General features: G+C 41.9%; 1 protein-coding gene across 4 annotated transcripts in view; it reads right to left on the minus strand.

Moving 5' to 3' along the window:
• Positions 1-12,449, minus strand: part of PLCB1 (phospholipase C beta 1) — a 679,075-nt gene that overhangs the window by 102,247 nt on the left and 564,379 nt on the right. For all 4 annotated transcript variants that reach the window (XM_082744416.1, XM_082744417.1, XM_082744418.1 and 1 more), the window contains exons 25-27: positions 11,154-11,207; positions 7,981-8,200; positions 4,999-5,179 (exon numbers count right to left, since the gene is read on the minus strand). In XM_082744416.1, the coding sequence (XP_082600542.1) occupies positions 4,999-5,179; positions 7,981-8,200; positions 11,154-11,207 (455 nt within the window). The remainder of the gene's footprint in view (positions 1-4,998; positions 5,180-7,980; positions 8,201-11,153; positions 11,208-12,449) is intronic.

Consider the following 12,449-nt stretch of genomic DNA (forward strand, 5'->3'; position numbering starts at 1 on the left):
ACAGCCATAAAACAAACTCTGTGGTTCTAAATCTTAGGTGTTTCAGCCTTCTTAACAAAAGAATGCAAGTGTGTTCAAAGGCATCAGGACTTTATCTGAAACCCAAATCCATAATCACAAAGGTGATGGTGTGAGTATTTTGAGTATATTCGGCCTGAAAGGGCCAGACCAGCTTGAACATGTATATATGCTTTTCTAAAGAATTCTTTAAAAAAAAAAATTTTTTTTAAAGATTTTATTTATTCGTTTGAGAGAGCAAGTGAGTGAGAACAGGGGCAGGTGGAGTGGAAGGCAGAGGGAGAGGGAGCAGACTCCCCACTGATCAAGGAGCCCAGTGTGGGATTCGATCTTGGGATCCTGGGATCATGACCTGAATTAAAGGCAGATGCTCAACGGATGGAGCCACCCAGGCGCCCCAAAGCTTATGGACACACTCATTCCTTCCTAGAGAGAAGTGAGTAGAAACATCTGTGGTGGGACTGCCACCCTCTTCCCCACCAGGAGGAGTTTCACGACTTCTCCTGCCCCAGTGTCTCTGCAGGGGCGTGATTTTCTACTTCGAAGCTCAGCTTGGTCTTCCTTCATTCCCAGTCCACCTTCCCCTCCAGGAGAAAACCTGCTGGGCCACTCTCTGTGACCTCCTCCGCCGGGTCCGATGTGGGGCCTCATGCTGAGGTGTTCCTCCAGTGACAGTGACTGGGTGCAGCTCTTCCCTGTGATGGCTGCGCCCATTTGTACCACCTCCCTGCTCCCTGAAAGACCCTTCTGGCACGTCTGGGCTTCTGTTTTCATCCACACTCTGAATTCTTGATTTGGGAATCTCCCATGGCGATTGAGTTTTCCTCTTATTCTGAATTACCTCTTCTTTCTCCTTGGGGAAGGGAATCTGGCCAGGGGCTGGAACTCTGGGGCAACCCCAGATGATTATGGCTGAACTGCCTAGTCCTCCGAGTAATAGTCACAGTTGTGGAGGCCAGGAAAAACAAGGCTATACCCACCTCGAGTCTAGCCCTGACATAAATACAGCCATCCTGATGTTCCAGATTATCATAAAATATTCCTTGGGTTCTGACCTACTCAGGTTAGCACTTTAAACGGTCCCTCTCTCCTTTAATGATTGATTTAAACCCCTGGACTCCGCTGCCTCTGTCTTTCATAACTCCCTACACATTCCCCAACTGATCAATGTTGACCCGAGTAGGTAGGGACAACTCTACGCCCCTATTCAGCAGGAAGAAATTACAGAAGATGAGACCTTCTACCCTCAACAACATTAAAGATTTAAGGGTCAAAATTGTTCAGGGAGGAATGATGTGGGACACAGAGGCAGAAGAAAATCATTAAAATCCCTTACCTACTGACAAGCCCTTGAAACAGACAAAGTGGCTCACCCCTGGGGACTCAACTGCCCTCACCTTGAGGTTTTGCTAAGGACAATCCTAGCCTGACTGACCCCCTACCCCGACAGGTCCGACCAGGATCCTGTAAGTCTACTTTAGGAAACGTTATCTCTAAACCTCCAAGATAGTGTCAGCAATCATTTGGAAGCATATGATACACATCTAAAGCGTCTCACAAGAAGATTTTTATTACTGGTAATACATAACCTTTCTCCCAACAATAGCTAACACCTTAAGGTCCTGCAGACCTTGCTTCCAAAATTCCTTAGAGACTTACGCCATCCCTAATCCCCTTTGTCCTCACCCACCTCGGAGTCCATCTCTACTCTGCCTTTAAAAACTCTGACTGTAATCTGGTTCAGGGTTCAAGTACCTACTCTGCTGTGTCGGGTATACTTGGGCCCAAGCTCAAGCTTGTCAAATAAACCCTCGTGCGATTGCATTGGTGCGTGGCTCCTTGGTGGTCTCTTGGATGCGAAAACTCAAGCATAACAACCGTGTTTGTCAACCTCAGTCACTTGCCAGAGAACCCCAGGGCTTCTAAACCTTTGGGTCACCATTCATCTGAACTCTCCTCTGGGACGGCCCTTTCCTGAAGCTCTACTCTTCATCAGGCACTAGGAGAATGATCCTCGGAAAGCTTACTTCAGGTCATGTGGCTCCTCCATGCAAAACCTTCCAGTGGCATCAATGTCACATGAAAGTTGAAACACAAGAGGTCTACAAACTCTATGAGATCTGTTCCCAGCCCCAGAAGTCCCATCTCTGACAGTCTCAGACAGAGCCAGACTGTGGGTCCCCCAGCACACAGCTCCAACCCTCACCCAGAGTCTTTGCATTTGCTAATCCTTTTGCTGAATAAAATCCTGCCCCATGTTTGTAGAAATCAGTCCTTCACTGCAGGTCAGCTGCTGCCTCTTTGTGAGCCCTTCCCTGTTTACTCAATTTGAAATTTCAAAGCATGCTCCTCAACCTCCCCTCCAACCTCCCTCCCTATATCCCCATTTCTCATTGATTTTTCTCCTAACAGGACCACCTGACATACTATATATTTTGCTAACTTTTAAAAAAGATTTGTTAGAGAGAGAGAGAGAGAACGAGCCATGGGAGGAGGGGGAAGAGAGAGAGGTAAAAGCAGACACTCTGCTGAGCACGGAGCCTGATTCAGGTTCAGACCCCAGGACCCCAAGACCACGACCTGAGCCAAAGGCAGACGTTTAACCGACTGAGCCACCCAGGTGTCCCTTATGAAATTATTTTGTTCATGGTCTGACCCTTCATCTAGAATGTAGTCTCCATAAAGGCTGGGATTGTCACTTTTATCCTCTTCTATTTGAAAATATTTACTGAGTAGGTATCTAATACGTATTTGCTTAATGAATGAATGAACGAGGATTTCTTTTTGATGTGATAAAATGTTCTAAAACTGTGCTGATCGTGGCATGGATAATAAGGTTGTTGAAGAGAAAGAGGGAGAAAGAGCAGTATCCTAGGCATTGCAATGAAGGCGTTGGCTGTGCACGTCCTGTATGAGTCGATATGAGGTCCTTATGATAAGCTTGGCTTGAGATCTGAATTACCAGAGGTATCTGCACAATGGTTAGCAAGCAGGGCCTCTAGAGTCAGGGGACCAAGGTTCAAATCCCAACTTCATCCTTTTCTAGTTGTGAATTGCTCTGTTTTTGTTTTTGTTTTGTTTCGTTTTGCTTTGTTTTTAATTGCAAAAGATGCTGACAGTAATACTAAACTCCAGGGGTGGTGGCTGTCAGGATTAAATTGGACAATTTCTGTAAATGGTTAACACAGGTAGGGACCCTATGGTGAATGCACAATACACGGTTATTATTTTAATTTTTATTATTGTTGTTACTTTCTGGAGTACTAGGGATGAGGTACTGGAGAAAATCAGGTGGCTGGGGTTGTAGCAAGGTCTCAAAGCCATTATTTCTCACTAAGATTTACTTTGACTTTCTCTGGTCTGTCAGGCAATCCCTTCCTTACACTGAACCTGATCCCTGACCTACCATTCCTTCATGGCTCAGAGCTTATTTCAGAGGTTCACAGACAAGGCAGCGCACCCCCCACCCCCACCCCAAATCAGGCGGAGCTTGTTAAAAATAAATCCTCAAGCCATACACCTAGGAATCAGGCAGCGGTCCTCAAAGTGTGGCCCAGGAACCCAAAACATCTATCACCAGCTCTTCAAGAGGCCTGATGAGCTAGAAATTTGGGGCAAGGACCAACAATCTGTGTTTTAACAAGCCTTCCAAGTGATTCTGATGCATGCGAAGTTGAGACTAACCGGCCAAGTGGAATCCGATATTTGATACGCTCCTCACCTGACTTTGACCTGCTCGTTTGCATATTATCACTGGACAACCAGACTAGCTCAACAGCAGGATACTGAATCACCTAACTCCATCCACCTAACTCCAAAGCAGAACCATACAAACTCATACAAACTCTGGCTACATCTTTTCATTTCTATTAACTTATTCATTGGTGTTGTTCGGGGCACAAGCTTGTTTTTAAGATTACTTGATCATTTGATTCATTTAATCTGTCACCAAATATTTATCACAACCATACTATGTGTCAAGGCATCAACAACAGTGGAGAGAATGTCACAACCTTTGAGAAAACATTCTGGAGGACAAAACTGACCACTAAGAGGGACTATGACATTTTCTTCCACGGAGGGTGGGGGGGTGGGGGGAGGGGCGTTGGCGCACAGCGATTGGGTAGACAACATCCCACATTGGTCCTGTAGATCCTTTCCTCTACTCTCCTCAATGTAGGAGACTGGGCTGTATTGTTTAATGCCTGCTAGGCCTGCTGACACCAAAAATAGTGAACATTTATAAGTAGGATGTTCTTAATTTTCTTGAACCAAAATAAGCACGTTTTTTTAAATTCCTTGTGGGAGTTCAAAGATTCTCCCTCCCCAAGACTATAACCCCAAAATAAGTTAGTGAAAAATAAAAACAGTAAAATAGCATCATTGGGATCAGAGGGGAGCTTGGTGAAGATGCTGGGGCAGTGGAGCTTGTAAAATATTAGTGTGGGGGACATGAGGTACCCTTATGCAGTTTCAAATTCTAAGAAATTATCTCATTGTTTTATAAAGCCCAAGGACTGGGTTTTGATTGTGCTTTCAGGTGAAGCACGCATTAAATCATGTCACACTACAGATCTGAGAAATGCATCTTACCTCGCTCTATAACCTGACATCAAGATAAGATTATTGGCTAAGGAAGCCAAAGGAAGGTGTCAGCCAGAACTGCCACTGTCTCTCTTTATGTATTTATTTTTTAAAGATTTTACTTATTTATTTGAGAGAGAGTGAGTGAGGGAGAGAAAGAACACGAGAAGTTGGGGGAGGAGGTGTAGAGGGACAGGAACAAGCAGACTCCCTCCTGAGCAGGGAGCTCGACACGGCTCGATCTTGGGTCTCCTGGATCATGACCTGAGCTGAAGGCAGCCGCCCCACTAACTGAACCACCCAGTCTCTCTTTAAAGTTATCCAAAAACATCAAGAGCTTTCTGTAGAAAAGAGGGTCCCCAGCTATACAAACACCAATGCGTTTCTTGGGCTTACCAGTTTAATATGTTCTCGCTTCTGATATTTTTCACTATAATACTGCTCTTGTCGAAGATTAAGCAGCTGCTGCTGTTGTTTGTCTTTCAAGTCTATTAACTTTTGGGTCATTTCAGCATCTAGGGCAGCAAGATCTTGTTCAATCGTTGATGAACCATGGTCAGGACTGCTGGGATCTGATCTGCAAGAGACACAGATCTTGAGTCACAAATCATGCAGGGCATAACAAGGTGAGGGGAAGGTTGTGCATCACAGTTCCTCCTAGACAGAGGATGTGTTGGGAAATAAATGTTTTAATAAATCACTTGAGATAGAGGTTGACACCCCAAGGACAAGCTTACCAGTGGAGGGTCTCCAAACACAGAGAGTGGATGACACTGGGAGATTTCATGTTGGAGTTGAGAAGGAAAACCAGGAGGCTGGGGACCCTGTGGTAGTGGTAGAGAGAATGCGAATCCGCCCTACCTTGGGAAAAACAATCCCTAATAACGATCTTTTAAGGCTTTTATCTTTTTTTTTTAAACAAGACATGTGTAATGTGATTCTCAGCTACTTATGTCCCGTAAGGACTTCACCATACTCAACATCGATTGGAGTCTGTCAGGGGAGTTGAAGAGTGGCTGAATTTTGCATCTGGGTGCTATAGATTGAAAACAGAGAGCATGTGCAGACCCAGCCTGCTGGCAAACCCTCCCCCCAGCTGACATTCTGTTACTTGATATCTTTTAAAGAAAAGATACATTATCAAGTAAGTTTCTTTGGGGGGGATATACCAACTTCATGGATAGCTGTACCCAAAATGGCGCTTTCCTCCAAATGCTTAGGTTACAAGAGAAAGGAGGATGCATGAGTTCATTGAAAAATATTTCTTGTGTGCTTACGTTGTGCAGGGTGACTTTCTTTGAGTTGCTCATAGCCAGAGAATTACACAGATATTGAGAAGATTAGGAGTCATGTGGAAATAAATCATAGAAATTCTCACTAACTTATTGTGCTAAAACATAGGGTGTGATCCCTTAAAATTTATGGTCTTACTTTTTGTAGGACACACGGAAATGGATGATATTATCATTTATTACTCTGAGGTATTTTCAGGATTTTAATGTGTATCAAAGGTGATGGGAGAGAGACGGACATGATCAGGCCTCAGTGCTTTGACTCTTAAAGAGAAGTTTCTTTTGATGTATCTTAGGGATTTTTGCTTACTTTTTTAAGAAAAGTATAAAAAATAACCAAGGGAACAGTGTTTCTGCATCTTCTGTAAAAACAGTGCTGCAGACATTATCCTCTGTTGCCTACTATTGCCTGTATAAGATACATGAGATGAATTCTTCTGTAATTTAATACCAGGGAAATGTTTGTCTCTCTTGGAAAAACAAGCAACTTTGCTTTAATCAGATAAGGAGAATTGTCTAACCCCTACTCCCTTTTCTCAGAGACTAAGAGCTAAAATTCAGCATTTCAAGGACAGAAATGACATTAAATGGTTGATACTGTCAAGTCGAAATACAGCATGGGCCACGTATTTGATTTTCTCCACATACGTGATTTAGAATTTCTAGTGGCTCACTTGGAAAGTAAAAAGAAATGAGTGAAATTAATTTTAATAACACATGTTGTACAGCCTAGTACACCTAAAATACTATCATCTCAAAATGTGATTAAAATAAAATCAATATAAGTCAATATAAAAATGAGCTCATATAATATATGTATGTATATTTTATATATATATTTTAAATGGAGTCTTTGAAATTCGGTATGTATTTTAGACTTAAACAGCACATTTCCATTTCCATGAGCCACTTCTCAAGGGCTCGAAAGCCACAAGCGGCTAGTGACTGCCATACTGGACAGTGGGTCTGAATAACTGGTAGCCACTCAGACTGCGTGTATGTGTGTCGCTTCTCTTTTTCTGTCTTCATAGGATTTTTACATCTGTCTTCTATGATGAGTTACTTCCATACTCTATTAGAAGTTTTCAGGATATGACCTCCAAGTAAACAAATGTGCGAATAAACAAAGGACCCCATATATACATCCCTACAACAGAAATTTAGAAGTTTTAGGCCAATTTTGCTGGAACCACTTGTGTAACTGTAATTGTGTAATGTGTAAATGTCTTGGGCTTTTGGCTTTCTCCTTGAAGAAGTAGGAGCAGTTCACCTTGATGGCTTCTAAGACTATTCCAGTGCTAAGAAATGGGGATGTTGTTACTTTTTAAAATCCAAGTATTGGGCTTTGATTGTGTCTTTAAGTTAAGCACATATTCAATCATACATCACATGTATGGATCTGAAATTGCCTCTTGCATCTGTCTCTAACCTGGCATCAAGATAAGATTATTCCTTAAGGAAGTGAAAGAAAGGATGGCGTAGAGCCTATTTGACTCAGCTCAATGGCAGGTGGCGTGCATGATCACGTAGTTCCCCGCTTTGCCATGCTAGCTAGCATGGGTGATAACTGCATCAGTCGTGGTCACTGCTGTGTCCCCAGGGCACACAGTAGGCAATAAATGTGGGTTGAATGAATATACGAGGGATGCTTCTCCCTGTCAAGGTCTGGGTACATGGGGCTATGGGGATCCCTAGACCCAAACAAGGGCTACTTGTACAAGGCTTTGTGGGTTTCAGCAAAGGCAGCAAAGGGTAGTTGAGACTTCTCTTTTCTACAGCAAGTCACCTCTTCAACTAGGTTCTAGAACATGGCAAAATTGCATACCTGCCAGGTTGGCAGCTGTAACATGGGAAGTCAGCCCACTGGTATTGGGCCCACAGGCCTGAACCCAAGGATAGGACTTCCTGCATATCTGTTCTTAGGAGGTGGCCAAATGAAGAAACTTAGTCCACAAGCAAAACCGAGCTGGGGTGGCCTTCCTTCTTGCCCCATATCCAAAATATGGTATAAAAATATTGAAAATCCATGTGAAGGGCTCTTTTCCTTCATACTATGAAACAAATCAGAAATACTCACTCAACTTACTTTTTCTTACTATCCTTTTTGGCTGTCTTTTCCAAAGCTGCCCTCCTTCTCAAGTAGTCGTTCTGAATCTCATTATATTTTGTAGTGTGTTCTTTGATAAGGTCAGTGGTTTTCTTGTGGTGTCTTTTAACCAGGTCTTTCATTTCTTTGTAGTGCTTCTTTTGAAGTTTCACAAAGGATTTCTGCTGCTTTAGCTCTTCGATGGTCTGGGCTTCCACTTCTGCAACAAATGAGTATAAAAGCTAACAGACGTGGATGGACAGCAAACACAGATGTCAGGAGGAGTCGCAACCTGCTTCCCAGGCAATGCTGGTTTGATCCCAGCCAACTGGAGCTTCCAAGCAGCGCTTGGATGTCAAATGCATCTGGGTTCCAGTCTGGCTCTCGAACTTGCTAACTTCTGAGATTCCATCACTGAAGTTCTCAAAGTTCTCATAAATTTTGGGAGAAGTTTGGCTTCCCCAGAAACAAAGCCTGAGGGGGGGGGGGAGGATTCCGGTGCCTGTGATTTAGTTGAGAGAGGCTCAGAGGGAAGAGGGGAGCGCAGCAGATGGGGGGGAAGGGGAAGGAGGCGAGCAATGGTGTGGTCTCAGCAGGAGCCTGGCTTCTGCCTGGGTCTCACCTTGAGGTAAGAAGGCCAGCCTTTTGCAAATTGAGAAAATCAGGGAGGTAAGGTATAACCTCCTGGTGAGGAATCTTCTTTTGGGCTGAGGGCAATTGCCAAGAGAAGGGGAAGCTGTGAGCTGTTAGCAGCACCACAGCTGGAGCATGGGAAAGGGATGGGCACCAACAGGATCCACTTTAAGGACCTCAATAATCCCACTACCTGTTAGGGCTTTGTGATGATGAAATGAAAGAATCATGCGAAGTATTGGACACAGTTTCTGGCAACGTGCTTGTCGAGGCTTAACAAATCACACGGAACAGCACCGTCTCCAAGGGGCACTCTTCACAGCCCAGACCCTCTAAGTCTGGATTTATCACAACACTGTTCCAGGATAAAGACCCGAAGCGAGGGAGGGTCCCTTGATGGTATTAGCCCAAAGGAACCATCAGGGTTCGTGGTAGCATACCCTATTCCTACATGGTATTTTAACCAGTGCTTTGAAAACATGTAATGTGACAGAGCTCGACCTTAAATCATTCTGTATTTTACTGACAAATGTCATCAATTCTAGAATATGTATTTTAAAGTACGTGAACATTTCTAAAATTCAGATACTTTGTACAATCACAACTTGTTGGTGCTTTTCTTTCTCAGCAATCCATGAAGAGTGGGTTGCCTTCAAATTGATGATGTCTTAACTTCAATGAATTGTCATTTGTTTGGACCTAAATTAAGTACACAGTTCCCTTGTTTCCATCCTGTCATTTGAACTTTCTGCTTCTGGGAACAAAAATACGGCATCATAAATATTTAGAACTGTCATGAGATTCAGAAATAATATATGCCATGAACATCGACAGACCTGAATAGAAAGGAGCTATCTAGTGGATAAACACTGAAATCAGAAAAATAACTTATGTGCTTCTCTGCTAAGGTCGTTAAGCAGTTGAAACATGCTCCCCCCCCCCTTTTTTTTTATAATGTGTCTATTCTCCTGACATTCGATTCCTTTTGAGAAAGAGGCCAAGAAGAGAATCAGGTACATTTATCTAATGGTTTCCCTCAGGCCCAAAAGGACTCATTATGGTTGCATAATAACTTATTATACTAAGAATTTATAATCCTAAGGAATTGCTACATTTTGGGTAACAGATCCAATCCCACTTCATCAAATGGTATAGAGCACCCAGCAACAGCAAGTTTAGCAAGAGGGTTCAAGATGTTCCAACCTATAATTAAAAAAAAAAATTCCACAGAAAGTACTCTTTTCTTTTAAAGTCTGTGGATTAAAGGCTATTCTTTGAATAGGGTCTTAAGCATAACGAAAATGTTCATTTACATAAAGTAATAAGTATCACTCGCAAACAAGCCACCCAGAGATCATCAGTGTTAATAATGGTACACATCCACTGCCTTTTGTCTACACATTTATGTATTTTAAAATAACCCTGGAATCCTACTGTATTTACACTTCTGTTTCTTATTTTATGTGTTAACAATATACTGTTGCCCATGGGATTGAATCTTTAAGAACATGTTTTAATGCATTTCTCAAGTAATTATTCAAGGCAGATTTTACGTATTGGTGAAATATACACACATAAAAGCACATAAATCATAAATCCACCCCATTATACGTTTTCCCAGAGTGAACAGGCTTTCCTAACCACCTTTCAGATCAAGATCAGAACATTATCAGTGTTCTGGAGATCCTGTTTTTGGGGTTTGCATCCCCTGTTCCCTCCCAAGTATCATCTGGATCTGTGTTTTTAGCTGTATACAGCTGGAATTATAAAGAATGTACTCTCTTTCATCTGGCCTCTTTCCCTCTGCATTTTGCATGTGAATTTTATCCATGTTGTGTATGATCATAGTTAATTTATCCCTCCAGCTGTACCCTATTTTACTCTATGACTATACCACAATTTATTTATCTACACTACTGTTTATGGACTTCTGGGTTGTTTATAGTTTTTGGCTGTTACCAAGAGCACTGCTTTTTGGTAACATGTGTTTGTATTACTTCTGTGTATTGGGTCAGATACTACAAACGTTTCGAAGATGCTTCTACATGCTGCTCATTGTAGTAAAGAAACCAGGTACCAATTTTAGCTCTACTAGTTTAAGGTACTAAACAAATATAAATTATTTTCTGATGGGAATCACAGTTCCTAAATACTCTGTATTGGGTGGCCCCAAATGGCTCACATTCTGCATTTCTAAAATATACGCCTTATTATTGGCACGTTGGGAGGGCGTGTGTTCCCGTTCTCTGGGTCATATTTCCAGTATGAAACTATCCTTTGATTATAATATCAATATCTTATGAAATTATATTATTTTTATACCAATAGAGTCCTATCTGCCAAATATGGTTACTTCTTTATGATGACATGATGGCATTGTATAATGTGATTTGAATTCAGACTGTATATCTGTGGGTATTTTCAGAGAAGAAATATTAATTATGTTATTTTTCAGAGGTGAGGGACATCCTCTCTTGCTAAATACTTATGTTGTATAATATTCAGCTGCTTAATTCCTTGGGGAAGAGGGCAGCATTTACCTGTTAGGACACTCTGAATAAGGTCTTCTGTTTTCACAGGTGCCTTTACAGAACCTGAAATAGAGACAAAAGAAATAGCCTCCTTTAACTTTAAAAAGTGTATTCTTCCTGTAAAACAACTAAGTTTGGCCCTTGAGTCCAAGTCTCTTTATGGAGAAGTAAGAAATTGTAAGAGAAAATTACTCGCAAAAAAACACCCCAAAACAAGCAAACAAACAAAAAACACTGGAAGCAATGCCTTCGTTTTGATGCAAACCTAATTAAATGCAAGTCTATATGCTCCATTTATAGACAGAAAGGGCATCCCTCCACTTTGAGTAGAAACTATGGTCGACAAATTCCGTTTAAGCAATGCTACTGCCACCTTTTGGCAAGATCAGGAATTGCAAGTGATCTTTAAAAAAAAATCAAACGTGGACCAGCACTCAGTAGTAATTGAGGCAGGCAAGATCCACTGTTGGACACCTAAATGATCAGATACATTGAAGGAGAAAAAGGATATTTTATAGTCTCAAGGTATCTCCTCCAAGATAACTATTATCTATAAAGGGGTATGAGAACTTTCAGTTTAAAAACCTGGCTGACTCCACCTTAACCAAGTGATCGAACACGGTGGATGATGAGAAATGCTGACATAGGTTACCCCTAATATGCTGTAGTGAGAAGGACAGCATTGTCTTTGCGATATTCATGCCCAAAATGCAAAACTTCACTCTAATCACGAGAAAACATCAGACAAGCCCAAATTGAGGGATACTGCACAAAAGAACTGACCAGTACTCTTCAAAAGTGTCAAGGTCATGAAAGACAGGACAGTCATACATTCAAGAAGACCAAGGAGACATGACAGTTAAATACAATGTGGGATCCTGGGTTGGAACCTGGAACAATAAAAAGACATCAGTAGAGGGATGCCTGGGTGGCTCATTCAGTTAAGTGTCAGACTCTTAATCTCAGCTCAGTTCTTGATCTCAGGGTCATGAGTTCAAGCCCCACATTGAGCTCCATGCTGGGTGTGGAGCCTACTTTAAAAAAATAAAAAAGACATTAGTAGAAAGCAGGTGAAGTTCAAATGAGGTCTGTAGTTCAGCTCCAAGCACTGTGCCAACGTTAATTTCCAGGTCTGATAACTGCACCATGATTCTGACAGATGTTAACACCAGGGAAAAAGAGATCAGTTTTACAATTCCGTGCCTTTTTAAAAAAGGCTTCTGTAAGTCAAATTATTTCAAAATACCAAGTTAAAAAAAAAATCAAGTGCTAAAATGCCAAATTTTCTTTTACTCTTCAAAGCAC

Source organism: Mustela nivalis (assembly GCF_964662115.1).
Source record: "Mustela nivalis genome assembly, chromosome: 8".
Lineage (NCBI taxonomy): Eukaryota > Metazoa > Chordata > Mammalia > Carnivora > Mustelidae > Mustela > Mustela nivalis.